This window comes from Hyaena hyaena, unplaced genomic scaffold (genome assembly GCF_003009895.1).
Source record: "Hyaena hyaena isolate Hyena2069 unplaced genomic scaffold, ASM300989v1 scaffold_565, whole genome shotgun sequence".
Lineage (NCBI taxonomy): Eukaryota > Metazoa > Chordata > Mammalia > Carnivora > Hyaenidae > Hyaena > Hyaena hyaena.
This window is the reverse complement of record NW_024081196.1, coordinates 789064-814707: the sequence shown is the minus strand read 5'-3', so window position 1 is coordinate 814707 and position 25644 is coordinate 789064. Positions and strand designations below refer to the sequence as shown.

At 44.7% G+C, this 25644-nt stretch overlaps 1 protein-coding gene across 1 annotated transcript in view; it reads left to right on the top strand.

Annotated features, from left to right (window-relative positions):
* Positions 1-25644, top strand: part of PPM1H (protein phosphatase, Mg2+/Mn2+ dependent 1H) — a 257588-nt gene that overhangs the window by 117030 nt on the left and 114914 nt on the right. The window contains exons 3-4 of the mRNA XM_039256219.1: positions 7451-7795; positions 17362-17474. Of these exons, the coding sequence (XP_039112150.1) occupies positions 7451-7795; positions 17362-17474 (458 nt within the window). The remainder of the gene's footprint in view (positions 1-7450; positions 7796-17361; positions 17475-25644) is intronic.

Below are 25644 nucleotides of genomic sequence, written 5' to 3'. Positions count from 1 at the left end.
ATAAGGCTCCATAGCTTAGGAGAGAGTAACATGCACTTGTGTTTCAACCTGGTCCCATAGGGCCATGAGTCAGGTACGGCCAGAGAGGGCAGTGCAGTGTCCTTGGCACACCTGTGGGATCCTCAGGGCCCTAGGTCTAGGCTGCCCAGCACCACTGAGAAGGAGCTAGAGAGGACACTGGAGAGAGAGAAGCAACTAGATCAAGTGGGGGCCTTAAGCCATATGAGCCTCTAGGAGACCCAGGGCAGTGGGGAGCCACTGAAGGTTCCATTCTGTCCAGCGATGAAACAGAGATGCATTTGCAGTTAAATTGAAGATGTCGAGACAGTTTAAAAGCATGGTGTTCACACTAGTGTGATCTTGCAGACCTTTCCTGTAGATTCTCCCCTGACATTAATGTAGGCCCTCGATGCTGGTGTGACATTTAGGAGTGGTTCTTTCCTCAGGGTTCTCAGGTCTGATTTTCTGCATCAAACCAGACATTCCCACCTGATGGCATTGTTTTGAATCAAGAAGAGGGTGGGGGAGAAGGCGGTCCTTATATCCTTTTCAGAATAAATGCATGGCACATCCTATTTGATCATGCCACTTTTCAAAGTAGATCTGTATTTTCGGTTATAATCTTGATTCCATTTCAAACACGGCACAGTCCATTCCAGCCTCTTACTGATCTTTGAAATGTCTTGTGAAGTCATTAATCTCCTCTCCAGGCCCATCGATTCCTCCTCTCTTTGCCCTCTGTGCCTCAGGACAGTTTTCTGTGAGCCTGTTTAATTCCAGTGCTTCTGTCCTGCAGCACACTGTAGAATGCCATGGGGTTGGTGCTCCTGAAGCCCACTGTCACCTTGCTCTTCAGTACAGAGGCATTTCAGATTGAAGCTCCTTGGTCTTCCTGGACTCCAGAATCTCCCCCAAACCTGACCTAGCCCTCAAGGTTGGTCTTAATTAGGCCACTTGTCCACATGGACCACATAGAGTCCCCTTTTCACTTTCATTGCCTAACCATTGCTCCCCTTTTCCAGAATCTTCTTTCAGTTTATCACTGCTCAAGCAGGTGACCAGACAGACATGCATAATTTGATGGATGCTGTGGTAGAGGTGGGCTCAGGGTGCAGTGGGAGCTTCGAGGAGGAGGTGATACTTAAGATGATGACTGAGAGATAGGTCGGAGGTCAGGCAAAGGATGGGGTGAGATTACTCCCTCTCCGGTACCCTCTCTCTTGATCCTTGTTGGTGGTCCTGATATAGGCAGGGTCCTGGATCCAGGGTCCTAGAATCTCACAGGTGCACCAAGGAAAACCACTGTGGTTTGTGATGAGCTGCGAGTGCTGCGGCTTGGTGGGTGGGTCTGGAGTGACAGAATGGGAAGGCAGGGATCACATCAGATATGACACACGGGGGCTCATAGACTGGAGCTAGCCCCTGGAGGAGGGGTTAGGCTGGCCTAAGAAATAAGGCCAGATGTTGTGTTTAAAACAAAAAAAAAATCACTCTGGTTACAGCTCAGGTTGCAAAGGATAGAAGCAGATCCGAGTGGTGGGTGTTGTTTGGGGGCAGCATGTGCGTGGGGGCATTCAGCTTAGCTCGGGGACTGATGGCTCAGAGCGTGGGGCCTGCTACCAGCTGCTTCCCTTCATAGGTGGGAACTACAAACAGTTACACTCTCTGTCCCTCCCCTTCCCTGCTCTATAAATTGGGAATGATAAGCACACCTCCTAGAGTGGCTACTTGTAGGATGGATTGTGGTAGGATTGAGTGAGCTAATATTTGTAAAGCATTTAGAATACTGCTAGCCATGTTAGGTTTGTTAAGAGATGGGAAGGGTGCTCTAGCCCTGTAACTCGGTGTTCTTGTGACTGTATGATCTCTGAGGCTTTCAGAGCTGTGGGGAGGGCCTACTTTGTGGTTGTAGTTTCCCAAATAATGTATCACTTGCTTTAAGTTTCCTGCCAGAGAAAGACACTGAAGATCTTGAAATCTCTTGATGAACTTGGTTTTACTTCAAAGCCTTTCAAAAATGGTTTTTTAAATATGTTTATTTTGGGGGGCACCTGGGTAGCTCAGGTCATGATTTCACGGTTCCTGGGTTCGAGCCCTGCATCAGGTTCTGTGCTAACAGTGCAAAGCCTGGAGCCTATTTCTAATTCTGTGTCTCCCTCCCTCTCTCTGCCCTCCCTTCCTTGTTCACACTCTCTCTCATTCTCAAAAATACACATTAAAAAAAATTTTTTTTAATGCACGCGAGTATGAGCAGGGAAGGGGCAGAGAAAGAGAGAGAGGGACAGAGGATCTGAGGCAGGGTCTACACTGACAGCAGGCAGCCTGATGTGGGGCTCGAACTCCTGATCCGTGAGATCATGACCGGAGCCAAAATTGTCTGCTTAACCAACTGAGCCACCCAGGTGCCTCTCAAAAATGGTTTTAAACAGTTGAAGCCTTTTGTCTTTTGCAAAAACCTTGACGTTTATAACTGATAAATCCTGTGCTCCTCTGGTTGAATTAATAGTCAGAGGACTAATCATTTAAGCACCTACTGAACTTCCTCTTCCCTAAGATCCCACTTCAGAGCCCAGAAACACAGTTTGGATGCTGTGGGTCTGGTCAGTTCAGGGAGATGTAACTGTCGTCCAAGGTCACACGAACACCTGATGACAGATGTAAGACTGGGATGAGGGTTTCCTCACTGTTTAGTGGCCCCGGCTCTGTTAGAGCAGGAGTTCTCAGTTCTGGCCCCTCTTTAGATTCCCCTGGGGAGCTTTATAAACGCTCAGTGGTATGGCCTCGCCTTCAGAGATGGGGGGTTTGGGGGGTGGGGAGGGAGGGAGGTAGTCCCTGCATCAGGGGCTAGATTTATTCAGTCTTTAGTAAGAAACAAACTTTCTTTGTGAAAAAATTATGTCTTACAAGTTTTAGCTGTGAAAGTTATTAATTGCATTTTAACAATCAGCTACATCAGAGTTTCTAAAAGTCCTGCACAAAGGTGTTCTTGAAAGCAGGGTGTCGAGCTCTTGTGGGCCCTGCCTAAGAAGTGCCCCAAACCAGGGTTTCTCTTGACTGCTTAAAAATTGCCCGGATATTTTGTCAGCTGGTTGGTGTTGCAGTGCCTTCAGAACGCTTTGCCTTGGTGAAGGAAATGGCTGGATTACTTGTCAGAAAAATTTCACAGTTGCTTTTTAAAAATTGTAGTAATATTGGGGCGCCTGGGTGGCTCAGTTGGTTAGGCGACCAACTTGCGCTCAGGTCATGATCTCATCATTCATGGGTTCGAGCTCTGCATTGGGCTCTGTGCTGACAGCTCAGAGCCTGGAGCCTGCTTCAGATTCTGTGTCTCCCTCTCTCTCTGACCCTCCCCTGCTCACGCTGTCTCTCTCTCTCTCTCTCTCTCTCTCTTTCTCACTCACTCATTCACTCACTCTCCCCCCCTCCCTCTCCTTCTCTCAAAAATAGATATTAAAAACAGTAGCATTGTTATTTCATGGGGTTTGATCTTCTTTGATTCAAATCATGACTCTAGAAACATGATACTTGGGTGTAACAGAATCTGTACCCGCACACTGACACAATTGTTCCTATTTCATCCCTTGCTGGCTCCAGCCGCAGCTTCCTCAAAGATAAGTTTGCTGAGTTTCCATTTGAACCAGGTGCAGAAGGACTGTGTGTGTGTCCTTTTCCCAGCCAGCCTCAAGACATTTGGGGAATTAGATATGATAAGCAAGAAATCCTTTTCTTTTACCACTTTTCCCTAGTTGTGAGGATGCAATATGGCAATAGGTACTTTACTAATGCAGCAAATGACGAGAGCTAGTGGGAAGATTAATAACTGCTATCATTGCGAAGTAATGACAAGCATAAACAATAATTCAGGATGTGTGGAATGACCGTGCATTATTTCTCTTGGTGACCAATCAAGGAACTGCTCACCCCACTGTGCCTTGTTGCCTTGCATTCATAATAAGAGGAAATGCTACATTTCAGAGGCTTGTGAAAATAGAGATTCATAGACTGACTCCATTCGAGCCACAGATGCCCTAAATTCGGAACATTTTCCAGGGGGTTCAGTTTTATTCCTGGTGGATAGCCACTTCTACGTACTTCTGATTCTGAGTGTGTGTGTGTGTGTGTGTGTGTGTGTGTGTGTGTGTGTGTGCGCGCGCGTGCGTGCACACGCACGCACACATGCCTTCCTTATCTCACACTCCTCCTTCCTGCCGCCCATGCCCCAAGTCCCAGGATACTAGATAAACACGCACATCCTTTCATCTCCATGTCCCCAGCTCTTGTTACAGAAACTAGCAACAGTGGCTTCTCAAAATGTCACGAAGCCCACATGATAAGGAGCCCAGAAGCAGGCTCTTGAGGGCCTGTGCACCATCCCAATGAGGCCCCAAGGGCTCGGGCTCCTTCAGACTTCCAGTCCCTCCACATTGAGCTACAGCTTTCAGCCATTTCTGCAGGAGGGTTACTCTACCTCCCGGCATTGCTTCTGTGACCCAGGCAAGAGGAAGGGGGGGAAGGTCAGGCCACCTGCATCGTCCCTTTTATCAGGAAAACCATAGCTTTCCCAGAAGCCCCACCCAGGAGCCTTCTACTTGGAGTTAACTGGACAGCATGGCATCATGTGAGCACACAAAGCTGCAAGGGGGTCAGGGCTGGTGGGGAGCTGTAGCGGAATCTGTATTGAGGAAGAAGGGAGAGTAGACACCAGGTGAGCATATACCAGAGGCGGCCGCATGACCTCAGCCTCCTGATATTTTCCTCAGCTGGCTGCCGTATCAGCTCTCACTCCATCCACATTCTTCTTAGCCTGTCTTCAGGGTCCAGCTTCTTCCCCCACTCCCCCAGTTCACATGGATCTATACTTCCCGACTGTTGGACTTTTGCGGCTAGCAGAGGCATCGGACTCTTCTAGGGAAGCTTCTCAAGTTGGTGAAGAACGGAAGTTCTTCCCCATGATCGTACTGTTCTGGTAGCGATAGCAGTGACCCATCAGTGAGATGTATTACATAGCTGCTCACTTGGCGTAAGTTACCATTTAACCTTGCTAAATCCCCACTCCCTGTAAGATAGCCATCACCTGCCCTTTACTTTTTAGGCAACCATGGCCCAAGGGTGGTAAGTGACAGGGATGGAGTGACACAGCCAGTGACCCTGCTCTGCCTCCCACTCCCACTGATCGGCATTGAGGATGCCATGAAGACTCAGATCTTTGAATCCTGATGTCCTTGTTCTTTCTACTGCCCTCTGAGTGGGAGTGCTTATTCCTCTGTTGTATGGTGCTTGTAGTCATTCATTAGTTGTTACTGCCTGAATTTGAATGCCTTTTTAGGGTGTTCTTCACCTTCTAGCTGACATCTTCACTTTCACTCTCCTAATGCTCACAGCATAGCCTGAGTGATCTTTTAGAAACATAAATCAGGTGTGTCATCCCCAGCTCAGTCAATGGCTTTTTGTTACTCTTAGGCTACAGACAAGATCCTTTGTGTGCTCTGGAAGGACTGAGTGGTCTGGCTGCCACGTCCTTCTCTGGCCTCATCTCTTCCCCCCTCCCCTTTCCTGCTTCACTCCTCTATTCAGCCGCATGGCCATGGTTCAGTCTCCTCTCGATTGTCATGCACCTTCCTACCACAGGAACTTGGCGCCTGCTGTTTCTACTGCCTGGTGGTCTCTCCTCTCCCCTTGTTATTTTATGAACTTCCAAACGGCTCTTAGCTTAGCACTCCTGTCCCCAGGAAGCCTCCTCCAAAGTGCCCCTCTGTATGCTGGCCTCACAGCGCTAAGAATCTCTCCTTGTAGCCCTGAGTAGAATTGTAATCGTTTTAAAAAAAAAAAAAAAAAAAGAATTTTTTTTATGCTTTATTTATTTCTGAGAGAGAGAGAGCATGAGCAGGGGAGGGTCAGAGAGAGAGGGAGTCACAGACTGAAACAGGCTCCAGGCTCTGAGCTGGCAGTCAGCACAGAGCCCGACATGGGGCTCAAACCCACGAACCATGAGATCATGACCTGAGCTGAAGTCGACGCTTAACCAACTGAGCTACCCAGGTGCCCCCAGCAGAACTGTGATGTTAACGTTTGTGTGATCATTTGATCAGTGTCTGTCTTCAGACCATTACGTTCAGACCATGTCTGATATCTCTTTCAGCCAATTTTTTTTATCCCCAATATCCATTTTATGCCTGTCACATAGGGAACACTCGGTATTTATTGACTAAAAAACAACTATTTTATCTCAGCACATGGCACAGAATTGAATGAAAGCAAAATTTAAAGGGCACACATGGAGTAATGGCATATGTCACCATAACTATAGAGTGTCTTCTAGCATTGTTCTAGGATAGACCAAAAGAATTTTATTGAATGACTTGAACTAGAAAAATGATTCAGTATTTATTGCTGTGCTACAGATAAGCTTAGTAGTCCAAAGTGGATATTATATGCACCCTACCTGTTTTATTACCTATGTACCTTAGCTATTTAATAAATTAAAGCTCTTATTTTTCTATATGATTTTTTTAAAGTTTATTTTTGAGAGCGAGCATGAGTGGGGGAGGGAGAGAGAGAATACTAAGCAGACTCCATGCTGTCCGTGCAGAGCCCTATATGGGGCTTGAACCCAGGAGATATGAGATCATGATCTGAGCCAAAATCAAGAGTCAGACACTTAACTGACTGATATTATAGTTAAGATCTTAGGCACATATAATTCAAACATGCTTCTCAAAAACATTCATCTGAAATAGTTTAGAAATAACTCAGACAAAATCCATGGTAGATGAGGGGCCATGAGGACATGTAGCTTCAGGGTACGAAAAGGAAACAAAGATGCTGTGTACCAGCTGGGAAACTGAGGGAGACAGGAAATAAGGAGATTTGAATTGGCTGCATCTTAGACTGGGTGTCTAAGGAAAAAACATGTTCTAAAAATATAGGATGTAGAGCAAAGAAGATGGGGCAAAATTATCTGAGAGTGAAAAGGCTCTGAAGGGGAAAAATGGGTCTACTTCTTTCCCCTTGAACCTGGAAAAGGAGGTTAACTTTCTCCAGAGACTCCAGGCCATCCAGGCCAGGGTTGTTCTGGGGTTGTGGAAGACAAGTGAGGCTTGTGTGTTAAAGCTGGCTCCTAAAGACTTAGGTCTGGCGTGGAGTTCTAGCTCAAACACCAGCGCATCTGATCAAAGTGGATCTTGCCCTAGAGTGCTGACAGAGCTTGCATGGGAGGCTGGGCTCCTCCCCTAGGCAGAGAGGCAGGGACCAGCTCACCCCTTGGGTGGGTAACAGCAGTGACAAGTCTGGGACACTTCTCTGAATCTTGTTGCCATGTTTCCACCGCCTGCCCCCTCAACCGTTGGCCAAAGACAGATGACCAAGGGGATGCACCGTGCCTTGCTGCTCCAGTGTGACCCTGGGGCAGTGGCCATCGCGGTTCTCACTCCCTGTCGCCTCCCTCCCCCAGGAATCAGAAGGCGTCTCCTGTCACTACTGGTCGCTGTTTGATGGTCACGCAGGGTCTGGGGCTGCCGTGGTGGCCTCCCGCCTGCTGCAGCACCACATCACGGAGCAGCTGCAGGACATCGTGGAGATCCTCAAGAACTCGGCCGTCCTTCCGCCCACTTGCCTGGGCGAGGAGCCCGAGAACACACCCGCCAACAGCCGGACTCTGACCCGCGCAGCCTCGCTCCGTGGGGGCGTGGGGGCCCCGGGCTCCCCCAGCACCCCACCGACGCGCTTCTTTACCGAGAAGAAGATTCCGCATGAGTGCCTGGTCATCGGGGCTCTTGAAAGTGCATTCAAGGAAATGGTAGGTATCGTGGAGGGGTCCAGGGGGGTAGGGGTCTGGGGTGGAGGCCCTCACTTAAACCAAAACGTTCCTTAGAAGGTTCCCTAGGACAGGTCTCTGACCTGCCGTCCTGTTGTGCGACTCCCCTTGGGACTTCTCCGTTTGATACTCCATTCTCAGCAGAGGTTTGGCAGAAGGACAGGGTGCCTGGCATTGAGTGCTGGCAAAAATTAAAACGGTGAAAGGGAGGGATAGTGTATGAGCTAACGGGCTTTTAAAATGTACCTAGGATTGCATCTCTTTCTGCAGACTCTGTGATGCCAGCTGGTGGTACAGTTCCACTTAATTGAAATGTGAGCGTGGCTGCCATCTGTTTTACACGTGTAGGGATTACAGGTGTTTGGGGAAACAGCTTTTAATGAAGTGCTCAGAAGTACCTTTCCTGTATAAATCTGATCTGAGCACTGCTATTTTACCATGATTGGGCATGTGGTTCTTAATGCTTAAAAAAATATATTGTTCCTGCTGGAGGGGAATCGAGGCCACTCTCTGAGATTTACATTTTACTGGGGAGCATGGACTGTTTGTACATTTCAGTTGGGATGTCTCTGATTAAAGAATTCAGCCTCCTTCCCTCTCAGCCTCAGTCCTGAGAGCACATGCAGGGACAGTGCGCAGCTGCCCTCATAGTGTCCCCTGTTGTCCCTCTGCCTGGTGGGGGACCACACCTCTGTGCCACCCCCTTTCCCTCTCTGAGCTCACTTTCTTTTTTTTTTTTTTTTTTTTTAATTTTTTATGTCTTTGTTTTATTTTGAGAGAGACAGACAGACAGAGTGTGAGCGGGGGAGGGGCAGAGAGAAAGGGAGACACAGAAGATAAAGCAGGCTCCAGGCTCTGAGCTCTTAGCACAGAGCCCGATGCAGGGCTCGAACCCACAGACTGTGAGATCATGATCTGAGCCGAAGTCGGATGCTTAACCGACTGACTGAGCCACCCAGGCACCCCTGAGCTCACTTTCTACTGAGGCAGTTATTGTGGTTCCAGAGATTTTTCTTTCCTGAGCAACAGCCTGCATGCAAGTAAAGAGCCAGGAATGTTCAAAGATGTTATAAAGACGGGAGTAGAGCAAGTGTGCTGTATTATCCTAAAACCTGGGGAGTAAAAAGTGATGAACAGCTGTTCAGTGAGCAGGAAGAGGTTAGGAGCACCCCTGTGGAATGGAGCGCAACCCAGCGCACAGTCCAAAATCAGACTGTGTGCTGAGGAGAGAACTGTTGAGAGATGATGTTGAACAGCGCCTCCCCGTCTGATTTGCTTAAGAGGCAAAATGCTTCGTATCTTCACACCTCATGTTTGCACCCTGTCCTCACTTTAACCCATCCCTTCTTTGGTCAGTGTATGTCTCTCCTTGTCACGTAGGTATTTACCCTAGAATAGCAGGTGGTGTAAAAAGCATCTCTCTCTCAAGAGTGTCTGGTAGCCTTCAATCCCGAGAAAACCACCAGGAAGCTGGAAAAGATTATTTAGGGATAAAGGAATCAAGGTAGTAAAATTGACTCCTGTGCGGGCTCTGTATAAAATCTCCCTCACCAGCTGTCACAGGAGCTCTGATGGGAATGTGTTTCTAGACACTGATGTTCAGAATGCTAAATATTTCATTGAGGTAAAAACTGTGACAGTAGGCTATTCTCTTCATGGGAGAAAAAATCAGCTTACATGACAGAAGTGAAAAGCTAAAGAAACTTAGGGATTTTCATTTCCTTCTGTAATTGCTTCTGCCACAGGGCATCTTTTACTTGGAACTGCTGTATTCTCAATTCTATCCACTAGAGGCCAATGTCACCTTGAGGTAGGCCTCCTCAGTGGTCTCCCGCTCTTTCTGCCCATTAATGCCTCAGGGGTACTAGCAACCACTATACTTGAAATGAGAGGCTCATTCAGAAAAGTACTTAGTCAAGGGCCTCATTCTTCTCTTTTAAATTTTTTCTGCTTTTAACTAACCAGTATATTACCTGCAGTTTTTACCTTGGAAACTTAGTTGCCGGCAAAAGGATCATTTCACTTTCCCAATTCATTCATTCAGTCAGTAAATGTTTGATCAGAACTAACTCTATGCAAAGCCTAGTTGGGAAAAGAGCACTGAACAGACTAGGCAAAGGCAAGTGTTAGATGAGTAAAATATGAGTGGGAAGGGCCTTGAATGGGGAAACGCAGGGTGACGTAGGAGCCTGATAAAGAGCTGAAGCGAAGGAGTTCCGTGGGTTTCCTTAGGGAAGTGATGCTGGGGATGGGGGTGAGGAGGAGTGATGCAGGTTGAACAACAGGAGGCTGGTTCTGTGGAAACTACATCAGAGAACCCCCACAGGCCCGAGGCAGCGAGCTGTTGTCGCGGGTAGGAATGACGGATGTAAGATGAAGTGGAGAGGCGGTCTGAACCTACCTGTGGAGGACCTGGTGTGCTGTGTTATGAATTTTTGGCTTTAAGCCATATCTGTTTTTCAGTTCCTGACAACGTGCGACTTCCTCTTCACTCTTAAGTGTTTGCCAAACGGTTTCTCTAGTCTCTAGCATGCCGGAGGTCTACCTGGACTTTGCCCCATGTGCTTGGCCTATTAAATGAGAAGACTTGTCATTCCTTGGTTCACAGGGTGCTTGGTAGAGTGGTCCTGCCTTCTGTTCTGCTAGGGACTGAGCCAGGTGATGCCTGTTGGCCCAGAATAATTATTAATATACTATCCCTTTTAGTCTCAAAGTGTCTCTGCCTGGATGATGGCTTGTGTTTACCCTAATTACAGAGAGATGCTCTTGTTTTTCTTTGCTTCATCAGGGACTCAAGGAAAATTTGACCCCAGTGTTATAGAAATGTGCCTGACTTCAACATTAAGTTACTTGGGGTGAACTTCACAACTCACAACACAGAAATCATACAGTGTACCTTCAACTGAATGGCCTGGAAGGCCATTGCCAACTCGTATCAAATACTTGTTCCTTAGTCCTTTTTTCAGTATTACATTTTTAATGTTTTATTTATCTGTTCATTTATTTTTTATTTGTGAGAGAGAGCCAGAGAGAGATGGGGCCTGAGAGTCCCAAGCTGTCTCCGGGGCTCCATCTCACAAACCGTGAGATCATGACCTTAGCTGAACTCCAGAGTCAGGCTCTTAACTGACTGAGCTACCAGGTGCCCCTCGATATGGTATTTTTGAAAGTCAGTGTTTGGAGGCAAACTGGTTTTTTGAAGTGCCCAACATGCAGCCGATTTCCTTCTCTTGTTGGCCTGGCTTTCGTGGCTTCTCCTCTGGCCTTGTGGAATGGGGCAAGTTAGGAGTTTTCCCGCCATTCCTAAATTTTCTCCTCGCAGTAGCCAGCCACTTTCTAGCTTTCCTGGTTCTCCGTATTCTTTAGTATTGCAGGTTCTGTGCTGTTCGGATCCTCTGTGATAGAAAAAGTCAATATTTAAAAAAAATTTTTTTTAATGTTTTATTTTTGAGAGAGAGTGAGCGAGCAGGGGAGGGTCAGAGAAAGGATGACACAGAATCTGAAGACAGGCTCCAGGCTCTGAGCTATCAGCACAGAGCCCGATGCGGGGCTCGAACCCATGAACCTCGAGATCATGACCTGAGCCGAAGTCGGACACTCAACCAACTGAGCCACCCAGGCGCCCCAAAAAGTCAGTATTAAATAAGATTCCATTCTTTCAGCTTTGTGGCTCTCTTACTTTCCCTCACACTTTTCATCCCTAAAAATCTCAGCCTCACATTTGCCTTACTACGACATCTTTGCAGCTACCCTTCCTGAGACTCAGAAGTAGCTTGCAGTATCTTTAAAGGCAAAGCTTGCCATTCACGTGAGGTTTTGCTTTATTTACAGCAGCATGGCAACATAGAATCAAAGGCCTTCGGTCTTTCTCTCTCTCTCCAATGTCCTTCTCAATCACTGGTATTTATTGAGCTTCTATTTTATAGCTAGCATTCTTTTAGACACCAGGGGAGGCTGGAAATAAAAGGTTAGATTATAGGTGTGGCGGCATTTGTAGTCACACATTATATGCATCTAGAGATATATAATATCTCATTTATTTTGATGCTCTAAGTAACATTAAATGGGGTGGTGACATGTTGATACCTATCTGAAGGAGAGGGTGAGGTGAAAGATTTAGAAACCCTAAGTCAGAATAAATAGTACTTCTTTCCAGGAAAAATAGGCCCTCGTCACAAAATGTAGACTCCTGGAAGTGAAGAAAACGCTCTGAACAAGTGGAGACGATAACAGTTTCATCAAATACTGTAAGCTTCTTTGAGGGCACTACTTTTCCTTTCCTCTTTGATCCTCCGGTTGCCCGACGCAGCGTGTGGCTTGTGGTGAGGGTGACCTCTGACCCCTGGCCTCTAATACTTACTGCGCTTGCCTGCTGAGGCACGTTTGCCCTTTGGCCCCCTTATTGTATCTCATTGTGGATTTTCCTTTACACTGAGAAGGCTGTGTAGTCCGTTCTTCCTGTGTCCACTATGGAAAATGAACCATAAAGGACCAGAATCTCAGGAACTTTCTGACTGACTTCAATTCTGCTTCCCCACAGTGCTTTGTCATGATGCCTACTTGAGTAGCTGAGATATGCCACTGATTATGTGTAGGCTATAGCTGGGCCCAGGATGAAGTATGCGGATAAGTAAGGACTTGTAGATCCTGGAGTCTGTCTTCTTGCTTCCACAGCCTCCCCACACAGGGCTGCATAGCCAACATTTCAGACTCATGAGGGAAATCACTTCCATTGTTGGTGGAGTTGAGGGAGACCGCTGCTCTCTAAGGAATCATAACCAAGTCAGCAGTGATGAGCCTTTCAGCCTGCCAGCTATAAAATTTGTGTTCTGGACAAAGGCAGGAGGAATTTAAAAAATTCTGCCCTATTTCCTTTTCAGTGCTGATATAGATTCATCACCATAGCGAAGAATACTTTAGAAGTTTGGTTGTTAGGAAGGAAGAAAATGGCAATGTTTTCAGTTATAGAACTATCATACATTCTCCTGTCACTGAGCTCATGATTGGGAATAGCACTCAGCTTGGATTTACTTGTAAAAACCATAATTTCACTATGGTGAAAAAAAGGATAAATGGAAAGCTTATTTATGGTTTGTAAATCCTAGTCTTTTCAAATATTAGCATATTCATGGTAAGTTATGGACCTGCATGTCATTCTGTGTTTAATAAGCTAGAGTTTTGTTTTGTCTTTGTTTTGGTAGAACAGGAAGTTCCTCCTAGAAGGAATGAGTATGTGATTCCATGAACAGCCAGCAGGTGGCAATATGAGGCAGTACTGGTTTTTTCTTTCCTCATTGCCTGGCTGACAGATTGGCTTGTTCCCAGAATAAACCAAAATCAGACCCAGATACAAAAACCATGCAGAATCATATTATTTGTGACTGACACTATTAGCAATGTGCTCAGAGCCGCGTTTTAACCCATCTATGGGGAGCTGCCAAGTCCTATTGAAACTACCCAACACTCACTCCCTTCTGTTGTCTCACATTGCTGTCCTTTTGCAACCTGAAATTAGTAGGAAACAAAGAATGATCCTGGAGTTGCATCATCCCTGGGACTTTCAAACCAAATTACAACCATCCTGAGCAATATATTTTCTTGCTTGCAGTTCTTTCCTGCTGAATTAGTCTCATTCCACACATCTCTCTTATTTCCCTTCATTGCCCATACCCTCCCTTGAAACAAAAAGGAGCAAAATAAAATCCCAAGTGTTTAAAAATTGGATCCGTTCTTATGATTTAGAGATAAACCTGGCTTAAATATACTATTTACAGACATAACACAGGATAGATCAGCCCTACTAAACAGAAGATTGTCTTGAGTGGTATGCAGGACCCTTGAGGGAGCAAGTAAAACAGTTATCTTGTTAATTGAATATTTTGAGTGTGTAAATTGGTCCTTTTAGATTATACTTGAAAAGAAATGACAGTATATGCATGTGTTTTGCTGGCAAGTTATTCTAAAGCTATGTCTTCAGTCTTGTTGACAGCTAAATTGGGGAAATAGTCTAGATTGATTGGTCCTTGTTTAGGACAAAGCAATGAGCAGTAATTCCCATGATTTCATTGATTTTTTTTTTTGGAAAAAATACCCAAACGTGAGGGCTTACAAAATAATAATAACTCTACATTTTAATGTGTTTTTAATGTAGAGTTTGCGAAGCTTAAGCTAATTGGAAAAGTTGAGGATTTGAAGAAAATGGGTAGTTAATTCAGCAGTAAATATTCTTATTGACTTCATTTATCGTGTTTGATCTGGTAGTAAAAATCATGCAGATGGTCGTTTAATGTTCCTTTCAGTGCTAAGATTTTGTGAAACATCTTTTAAAGAGGAGTAGGTGGTGTAGGAAAAAATAAATGTGCTATTTTGGCTTCTAGGGAGGGGAGGGGAAGAAATTATTTTTAGAATATGTTCTAGTTACACCCAGTTTTAGAAGAAATAGAAGAGTGTATTTTAATGTCAGCGAATCCTTCAGGAGGATGGAGTGTGTGGAAACACATTTTCATATCCTAGTCACTGTGACCCCAGAGAGCACACACATAATTAACGTGTGTGTGCACGCGAGGGCATCTGCATGTGCACACACGCACATGTATATCACGACACAAATGGCAGGGGGTGATGGAAGGGTGAACATATTAGCAGAGTTTCCTGGACAAAACATAGCTAGACTTTAGTCCACTGTTTATGTGACAGTGTTGCCAAATTTAGCATTCCTTATGCTAGGGGAACTACAGAGGGCTGAAATACAGGAAAAGATGAAAGAATGAAATCAATTAGAACAAAATACTGAATCACACTATTAACGTAACAGCAGGGGATTAATTGGGGAAGCTAACTGGAGCGTCTTCCTCCAGATGAAAGGCAAATAGTTGGAATTCTGTTAGAGCAGAAAATCATGGTGTTGTGCATACACTTCTTGTCTTGATTATTTTTAAGAAATAATTTCTTGATCTGAATTTCTTGTGATGTTAACTGTGGGACAGAACGCATCTGCAATGCAGAATGAACTTGTTTGTCTGAGTCCCAGAGGAGATTTTTGCCACGGTGCTGCTTTCACTTGGACTGTGTACCACGGCATTTTCTTTTGGACTGCATGAGTGATTTAAGTCTTTCAGGCATTATTCACACTCCACTCCATGTATAGCATGCAAGCCGTTGGGTACTCAAGGGATTTTTTTTTTAATAAAAATTGTCTTTCATTCAGACGTCAGGTTTTCAAACAAATGTTGATTCTGGATATGAAAACCTACTTTCTGTTAGCCCCACTAGATCCTTACAGTATATTAAAAACAGTAGTATAGTCATGTTGAATGTGGACTTGATACACCAGTTGATATATTTGATGAAATATCTATCTATCATATCATCAACTTTATTTTCCTTATTTAAATGCAAAAGAAAGGGAATACATGCATCTGCAAACTGCTTTGTGAATAGGGTTGTCGCTTCTGTTTTTATGCATTGTTGGGAGGTTAAGCAGACAAAACTTTTGACAGCTGGTTGTTTTCTTTCCCTTTCACTTCCTTGTGACAGTCTGTTTGGCTGATATTCCTGCACCTTCTCCTCACCCTCAGGGCTCCAGCCACTCCTGGGTAGCTTCTGAGAACCATTCAGTCCTTCTTGTCAATCCACTGCATCTGCATTGAAGCTTGGGTTCCTGCTTAACCATCATCTCAGTGAGCATTTATTTGCATCATAAGCTTTTTCCTTTGTCAATTACAGGGAACACATTTCTCATGTCAAGGCAGGGTACGGTGGTGAAGAGGTAATTTGGACACCTAGGCATTTTTTAAGGTATTTCTTCATTTGCCCACTCAATAGACATTTCTTAAGCTATGTTTTTACTTGGCCTGGTGTAGGTGTTCAGGGTCTCGCAGTGAGCAAGAGAGGTCTCTGCTGTCAGTCATGGAGCTTCTGGGTCTGGGAAGAATCTAGATGGCCAGCTAAGCCCCTCACACATGGCATCTGATTTAATCCTCACAGTAGTTCTTTCAGAAACTAATTTATATAGAATTTGAGTAAATTTTTAAAATCCAGTCATTGAAGGTGGTCCTCACGCTGGACTCTTCAAGCTTTCAGTGTTGTTGTCTGCTCACTCCTGTATTAGAATTTTCTTCCCTTTTAAACTACCATGCCCCACATATACACACTCTCACTCCCTCCCCATAGTTCCTCAGCCTTCCTCTTCCCTTCTCCCTTACCCAGTTGATTCTCAGATTTAGTTTTTGTTAGTTTCTCCCACATTCTGATTTTGTACTTTTCATCTACTTACTTTTTCCCAGTATGCTGATTTTCATCTGTGTCTTTGGCTCAGGCTCTTGCCCTGTTTCCAGTTTTTCACTGGTGATTTATCTGACCTTGTATTAACCACCTCTGTCCTCTGGAGCCAAGCCTTTGCTGACAAATGCCAGATTACTGAATTATCTCCCTCTTTTGCAGAAGGCTGGTTGAAGCAGCAGAGTTGTGACTGGGTTTCTAAGAATCACAAATTCCTTCTCCCTCCTTCTGCCTCAACCGTAGGTTACCATGAGATTGTTTGGCATTATTTTAGCCAGCATTCAGTTTATTTTCCTAACTTCACTCATGTTTTTCGGGGGTCATAGAACCCATGCTTCTGTCACTAACCCAGAATTTCACAGAGACATGTGTCTTAGATGATGCCTATCTGTCAAGAGAAGTCTTGGTCTGTTATGAATTTTCTCGGTGAGGGGGGAGGGGCTTATAGAGGGCAGGTAATAATAGGCTTTGGAGGAGGAGAATAAGATTGAAATCCAAACTTCAAACAGGTAAATATGCACAAGTTACGCCCCCGCCCCCGCCCGTCTGCCTCCCAACATGAAGGTTAGTAATATGGTTGTGAGGATTAGCTGAGACTCTGTACAGTGATTTGTGTCCTGCCTGACCTAGAAGATGTGCTCCATGAATATTGGCTCTTGCTATGAATGTGTGTCACACACACATTTGTTGTGAATCTGTGGCCTAGGACGATGGAGTCAGATCAGGGTTTGTAAGCGTCTCTCTTTGATGAGTAAGACAGAGGGTTGGCTCCTGCCTGCTTTGAAGAGAGAACATAGTTCCTCAAGTCACTTCTCTTATCTGGCTGTAAAAAGAAACTATTTATTGGAGATTTTGGGGTTAAAAACATTGCTCAGGTCCAAGTAGTTGGCATTATCAGCCTGTCCATTCGTTGTATTTCTCACATGGTAGGTCAGGCAGCCCATACAAAGACTAAATTCTCTACAAACTGGCGTATTTATTATTGAATACACTTGGTTTTCTTTTTCTTGTTTTTTTGTTCTGATTAGATCTGTTTGCCAACCCTTGTTTCCTGTCTCTGGTCTGCAGATGGGCTAGTAGACGACAGTTTTATGCTGGTGACCTCCATGATTAAATGTTCTTCAGGTGGGAGAAAAGTACTAAAGATTTTCTTGTCCCATCTTTGAAGCACATTCTGACTCCAAGGGCTCTGTCAAGGGAATGAAGTTAAGAAAGTCTTTGATACGAGTTCTTACGCAATCCAGCACTAACTTTGTTTTCTTCTCCAGGACCTACAAATAGAACGAGAGAGGAGTTCGTATAATATATCTGGTGGCTGTACAGCCCTCATTGTGGTTTGCCTCTTGGGGAAGCTGTATGTGGCGAATGCTGGCGATAGCAGGTGAGCAGATTCTCCGTCCAGTGCTTCCCGATCTCTCATGCCTTTGATACTTTTAATCTGTTTTAAAATAGTGATTGGAAATACCATAACTCTGCTTTAGATTAGATACTGAGAAAGAGGGTCCTTCTCCATCTGAATAAAATGCATTTAAGACGAATCATCAGGCTGGTAGTAAGAGGTTCAGGCTGTCTCATGCCCGTCCCAAGTAGCAGATCATGTATAGATCTGTGATTGATCTGTATACCTGGGGTTAATACCTGTGGCTAACCTAAGCAGGTAGTGTACAAATGTTTTTTGACTTCAGAACCTGATTTGCAATAAAAGCCTAGCAGAGGCATAAAAACAGGAGAGTGGAAGGAGGAGAGGGCTTTAAAGGAAGAGAGTGTTTGCAAGGGACCGGGGAGGACTCTATAACTGTTTCCAGTTATGCTCAGTGACTTTGCTTGGTCCCCTCCCAGAATCCCATGCGTTTCTCCCTTTGTGCGCAAGTCCTTAGAGGCTATAGTCTCGTCTTTTCTCGGCTCAGCTGAAAGGAATTTTGGACAAGAGATTATGGTTAACCCCTAATCTATCCAGTATTATCAGGAATAAGATACATTTGGGTTTTATTTTAAATAACTAATGTGTCCTTACTTTAAACGCAGGGAATTTTAAACTTATAGACTTTGTGGAAAGTGTTCTAATTTGTATTACATACATGTCTGCCCCCCTTTGGTAACCACATATGTTGGCTCTTTGCTAAAGATTGACTCTTTGTTTTAAAAGCAATCAAAGTTCTAGACTGTGCACAAGATGTCCTTAAAGGATGAGTGATTCCCCTGTGCAGTCTATGGTCCCTCAGTCCCCTCTCTCTGGGTCGTGTGCCTCTTTGAGCATCCCTGCCTGCCCTTGGCCCTGCTCCAGGTCTGTCCCCACTCCCTGCCCTTCCCTGTTAACCTCCAGTGGTGGTGGAAGATTGACTCAGGCATGCAGCAGGGGAGGAATTTACCTTACTTTGCCTTCTATTCACAAAGCAGGACAGCCTGAGGGAGTCTTCATTCCCTCCAGTTAGCATCCTTTCCTAGTCTTCCCACAGAAGATCCCAGAAAGTAAAGGAGAGTGCACTGCCAAGGCAGCAGTATTTGGAGTTTGACAATTGATGGTTTTAGAAGGTCTGTTTATTTTTAATGTGTATGTAGATTTCTATTAAACTCTGTAAGCTACCTCTTTTTCAACATGGCATTTTGCTGGGGAAATGGAAGTGTCTGTAAGATGCCATGTTGATCCCATGGCTTCTGTTCCTCAGTGTCTTGTCAGAGTCCTGGCAGGAGACAGACGCCTACTCAGGTGGGTCAGCTGAATGAAGCAGTAAAAGGAACCCCATTGGAGGGGGCATTGGGTCTCAGGAAGACTTTTACCACCTGAGGTAAAAGACCCAGGGAGGACTTGCCACAGCAGAGCCCAGGAGAGTGGGGTCACAGGTGAGGGCCCATGGGCAGGAGCTGCAGGAGAAAAGGGAAGAAATACTTGGACCTCTTTCTCTTGCATCCTCCCATCTCTTGCCAGGGCTTCCCCATGGATGAGCCCAGCTGGGAGCCAGATGACAGGTAGCCGGGAGAGTGCTGGTCACAGAGGTCAGCCAGCCGGGCACGCACGCAGACAGCACATCCGGGGTGGGGGTGGGGGGGCAGGTGGAACCAGCACCTCTGCTCTCTCCCCCTCCTTCTCCCCGCCAGGGCTTGAGCTTCCTGCAGCTAGGAATCTTCCATCTCCAGGGGCCTTTTAAGACACACTGAGGAGCTGGCCTCTGGGCCTGTTTTTTTTTTTTTTTTTAAATGTTTTATTTCTGAGAGAGAGAGAGAGAGAGAGACAGCGTGAGCAGGGGAGGGTCAGAGAGAGAGGGAGACACAGACTCTGAAATAGGCTCCAGGCTCCGAGCTGGCAGTCAGCACAGAACCCGACACGGGGCTCGAACCCACGGACCGTGAGATCATGACCTAGGCGAAAGTCAGACGCTTAACCGACTAAGCCACCCAGGCACCCCTCTGGGCCTGTTTTCCTATTCCTGATCTTGCGTTTGTTTGGAGACAAAGGCGCAGATAAGAAGGAGATACCCTTCTGTTCTGAGTGAGACTGAATCGGCCATTCTCCCACTGCACTCCTATCCACCCTTGGCTTTATGCCCACTTCCATGCCCTTTGAAATGCGTTTGTTTTTCTAGCCCTTCCATGACGAGGGAGGTGACAATGTCTTGCTCCCTGGAGAGGGGCCCACACCTCATCCCAGGAAGCACCGCTCACCAGATGATTCCCACACTCGGAAGAGAACCCAAACTTCTGGGCCCAGAGTATCTTCATGTTGGATTATCCTTTTCATAGATGCACCTTCTCCCTGGTGCCTTCTCCTCATTTTTGAATCTAGTTTTCTTCAAAGCTCCCAGTGCTTTAATAGAGCCACTTACCCAGCCAGGCCTCCATCCTCCTTCCCGGAAGCTCCAGTGCCCTGGCCAGGACCTGCCAGTCTCAAATATTCATCTTCGGGACTCTTGTCCCCAACCCCCCGCCACCCTCGTCCCTTGTTTTTAAAGTGCCAATTTCTAGGCCAGATCTTGAACTCCTCATCTGTAAAAATAGTGGTGGTGGACCAAATAATCCCTAAAGTTTCTGGCCTTCCATATACATTATCCCAAGAGGAGTGACACTTTTGGAAGGTAAAGTGATGCTAAACATGTTGATCTTTTGGTAATTTGTATCCTTCTTACAGTCAGTTTTTGAACTCTCAGTATAACACAGATTCCGATGTTTTTAACATAAAAACATGCATAAAAGTATGATATTTTACATGCCCCCAGTAGTTTGAAAAGCCTAACGGATACTTTTATTCTCATTAAAACTAGAAAGCATGTGCACGTGCGCGCACACACACACAAATTACCCTATGATAAAACAGATCTTTAAAAATCTAATAAGTTTAATTACATGTGTAGTGTTTAGGCCTCAGTATCCAGGTATGAATTTGGGGTTTTATGACTGGTTGCTGTTCAGGTATGGGTCATACGTCATATAGAAACCTAGGAGTAATAGGAATTGTTACTTGCATTCACCATCTAAAGGATAACTTATAGGGCATTTATTCATTAGGGTGCTATTTTTAGCTCTTGTACGAACAACAGATATTCAGTATCTTCTTCTGTAGGATCATTGCCTACTTTATGTACCAATAGTATATTACAGGTATTTGAATTTACAAAAATAGTCCATTATTCCCAAGAAACAACAACTAAGTGAACTTTGATCAGACTTACATAAATGTAGATCCATTATTACTTATAGGCAAGTAGTCATGAATCTGACGGCTGAATTTAAACAGATGATTAGTGGTGACAGAGGTCTCTAGTTACAGGGCCCTGATTAAGTATGATTTCTTCTTCGTTATTGCCAGACTTTGGCTGCTATATGTTTACTTTAAATCTTGACAGTTTTGAGAGTGAAAGCGTATCTTTGTCATAGGTTCACTACCCCATAATTATTCACACTCAGGGAAGGAGAAGCATTGCACTGGTTTGATTTGGAAGCCACTGGTGGTCAGGAACTATTTTCTGAGCTGCCTAGTGAACTGTGAACTGTTTGATTCCCCATCAGGCACATGTATGTTGGGGGTTGTATGAGGAGGAGCTGCCTCATGTTGTTGGTGGCTTAGTGGTTTTTGAGTCACTGATTTACTCCTCTTGGTGTAGAATGGTTCACAGTGATGCCAGGTGACTGGTATAGAGTTTGGGACAGATTTGCCTTTCTTTCCTCAGCAACTGGTGCACAGGGTAGAACAGACCTACCCTTCTCTCCTCCCCCGAGGTAACTAGCCTTAGAGGAACATACAGTAAGTACCTGATGCATGACACTTGGTTTATTTTTCCTGGGCAAAGACAGCCTACTTAACACCTACAGGATCATAAGAGACTAGGAAAGAAGCAGAAGGTGGGTGGGTTTCTTCTAGCAAGAAAGAACTGGTGACAGGCAAATGTCATGCAAAGCAATATGCAAACTATCACCCATTGTGTTTGAGTCATTGGCTCCTTAGGGCTCTGACTGATTCTTCAGTTTGAGAAGATGCTTTGATTCCATTTTAGAAGATGATTGCATTTTATTTGTATGGAGGCAAAGCCGTTGTCACTTATTTCTAACAATGTCTAAACGTTTGGCACCTGAGACTAGGTCAACTCCTTCAGATGAAAGAACACCACTGAAGCCTAGTTAACTTGATGATTCCATTCTTGCCAGATTTATGTAACAGGACAAGAAGACCTCTAATAAGTGCTAGGCACATGTTAAATACCATAACATAGAGAATTATATTCAGTTCTCTCAGCAATTTAGTGACAAGTAGGCATTCATTGTTAATGTCCAATAAGTATAATGAAGCACAGCAAGGCGACTTGTCAGAGGTCCCACAGCTGCTAAGAAGCAGGGCTTCCCTCCAGCTCAAGGCTGGAAGTCAGACTGATACATACATACATACATATATATGTACATATATACATATACATATATATATATACGTACATATATACATATAGGCCCCACACCCAGCATGGAGCTTAATGTGGGGCTTGAACTCATGACCTTGAGATCAAGATCTGAGCTGAGAACAAGAGTTCGAAGCTTAACTGACTGAGCCATCCAGGTGCCCCCAGGGTGCTGTGTTCTTAATGCCTGTACCTTGGGATTTCCCATCCGTGCTAAGACTTACAGGGTTTTTTGTTGTTTTTTTTCACATTTCCACAAGTCTAAATTCAAGAGTTTCTAATTAACTTTTTTCTTTCCTATTTGTATGTAAAATGGTGACCTACTTTATAATCAGTGGCATCTTGGAATTCACCTAAAATGGTTTCTGGAGTATAGTTGAAGGGGTGCCTGCACTTAAAATCTATTTTAAATGCATGGCAGTAGTGAGGCACCTAAGCATTGGGTAGTCAGTTTCATTCATTTATGATGCAAGGAATGATATTTTCTCAAAACTAGGGCTGCCACCCCAGTTGGAAAGGTCTCTGAGTTCTATGAGACCATTGTAAATTCTTTGTTTTCATTTTGATAATTATCTGTTGAAAATAACATAAGTGTTTTCTGGATTGCCCGCCAGACTGTCTTATAAATAATAACTGCCATGAATTCAGACCCCCCATCTTGTCTTGCTCATGGTCGTCCTAGAGAAAGGTCAGGAAGGTCAAATGTGCTCATGATGTAGTTCTGTCTGTAGGAGTGTACAGGCATGCCACTAATTGCCCTTATAATGAATTCAGGAAGTCCAGCCAGGATAGTTTTCATTGATTTCTTTTTCCCTCATTTCTAATTGTCCAGAATTACCCTCCATCTAACTTAGAGTTTCCTTACTCATTCAGAATATGGAAAGGTGAATTGCTCTGGAAAGTCTGAATTTTCTTGAGGCTAGGAGTTAGGTATTAAACAAGACTGAAACATTTCTAAATTCAAAACCAATTACATTTCTGTGGTGCTTTGTCTCTCCGCCTTCTCCCTGTTGCTAGAGGTAAGACAGTGAACCACTATGATTTAATTTCCTGCAACCCAAGGGAATGTGAAGAACTATTCACTCCTGTTGATATTCATGGACATAAATGCCCAGTACAGAAGCTTCCTGAAACTGCTTATTCATGAGTGGTTCATCTCTACATACCTGCCAGTGAGCTGCTTCTTTGAGAATGGCCTTCCTCTGAGTCCAGAAGTACATTTGATCTTTTTCCATTGACTACATTAAGTTCACCACATATCTCACTGTGTTTCACAGGTAACTGAAAAATAGTATCAAGAGAAATGAAAAGTAACTACCTTTCTCAACTGTGAAAGAACTGCTGTTTCTACCTTTTTTCTGCATGGTTCCCTGTCTTTTCAGTATTTGTATAATCCCTTAGCAATACCCATAACCTGTAGAAGGGGATAACAGAAAGAAAATATTACTATGAAATAGTCACAAATACATACAGAGACATAGAGACTATGATGGCTCAAAACTGTCCATACTTTTCCTGTCAAGCCACTCCCTGTCTATGCAGAGGGCACATAAGAGGTCCTTCTCTCTCTGGACTTCCTCCCTGCCTCCTCCCGTTGTTTTGAATCTGACCCTGATACCCTTTGCCCTAAATCAGTGGTTCTCAAAATGTGGTGCCCAAACCAGCAATAGTATCTAAGACCTCGTTAGAAAAGTAAATTCTGTAATTCTACCCTAGACCAACTAAATCAGAGACCTGGGTTATAGGGCTTAGCAATCGGTGTTTTAGCAAGTCCTCCAGGTTATGCTGAAACACATAAGAATCCCTGCTCTGAAGTTTACCCCTGGTGTCTGAGAGCCAGAAAGGAGCCACCGTGTCCTTAGGGCTTAAAAATTCTAGCTCTTCCTGGCCTGGGGCCAAAGTGCTCCACTCTGAAGGCTGTCCAAACATCCAGCCATTCTGGCTGCAGCCACACACCACATGCTGGGGGTCCTCTGTGGTGATGTTCCCCCTTAGGCTCCCTGATGCTGCTGCCTGAGGTGGAGGGCCCCAACTGCACCTGTCAGCTCGCTGCAAATTCCTTTTGCTGATCTCATACTCTGAAGCACAAGTCCTTCTCTTTGAAAAGTAAGAGAGGAAGAATTTGTCCTATGGTTTAGCTCCTTATCTCAGACTTCCACTGACTGCTGGGTCGTTCAGAAGCCCCCACCCACCCTAGAGCAGGCTAGGATGCCTGTCTCTGATGGGTCGGGCATGCCCCTGTGTGGACTTTAGGTCTTTTCTGGTTGGGCCCCTGGGAGAGTGACTTGTGGCTGTGGTTCCCCCATCCCAAACCCAAATCATGCTTTGAACAACTTTACTCCCATGGAGGGGCTGGGCCGGGAAGGCTCGTGGCATTTGTAGAAATGGAACAATTGTACTTACAAATACTGGTGTGAAATGGCTTTGTTCAAGATAGTAACTTTATCCATCCCTAGCTGCTGAGATAGGATGAAACGGGATCAGTGTCACAAGGGAATTTTCCAGTACAGAATCCCAAAGTTTTATCTTTGGGCCATGTTAGCCTTCACCATGATTTTTGGGATTTAGTTATCTAATTTGTTGATCATGTGAAATCAGGTAAGGTGAGCTAGCAAGATACAAAAAGACCTTTAGTACCTGGGAAGGTCTGCTAAACCTCACCAGGTGAAGTTTAACAATAGTGAAGGTAAAGTGTAATACCTGTTGAAAGAGGGGAGAAAAGCAAGCAGGATATAAGACTTGAAGCTTATCAGTGGCTCACATTTTTAAAAAATGTATTTAAGTAGACAGTAAATTCAGTCTGGTCAGTATGATGTAGACACCAGAACTTAATGTAATCTTAGACTGAAGCATTTGAAGTATAAGGCAAATAATACATAATGGGTTTTTTGTTGGCTTATTTGGTCTCAAGCACTCTTTCCAGTTTCTAGGGCTTTACATGAATAACCTGATCAATCCTCACACCAGCTCTTTTGGGGAAGAACTATTATTAATCTTGTTTTACACATGAAGTCTCTCCCTCTCTCGGTGACACAATTCAACATGTGCATGAATGAACAGGAATATTCCAGAGGCCAGAGTGGTGAAGAGGTTTAGAACCGTGTCTGAAGGGATAGAAAAAACGCAGACGAAGTAGAGTTTGTTAGTCACATGGAAAGGTAATTTGTATTGATGTTAGAGATCTTTGGATATTTGTCAGATATGGGGGAGAGTGGAAAGGGTTGTTCTCTGTCGGGGACAGAGGCAATAGCCACAGGAGGAAAGCGCAGTGGTTAGAACATGGGCTCACCCTGCCCAAGGTGAATCCTGGCTTGGCCACTTTGAGTTATATGCAAACTTGGGCCAATCTCATGTGTCCAATGGCTCAGTTTTGCCACCTGTAAATGGAGATGATGGTAGCACCCACTTTCCAGGGAGAACTAGATGAGCAGATGTAAAGAAAATGCTCAGCACCAGGCCAGGTCCACAGTAACTACTCAGTAACGGTTAATTGCTTTATTGCCATTGCACTCGACACACACAGAGCTGAACAGATGCAGGGAGCTGCTGTGGAAAATACTGGATTCTCTCTTTAAAAAATTTTTTTTAATGTTTATTTATTTTTTAGAGAGAGACAGAGCATGAGCAGGGGAGGGGCAGAGAGAGAGGGAGACAATCTGAAGCAGCCTC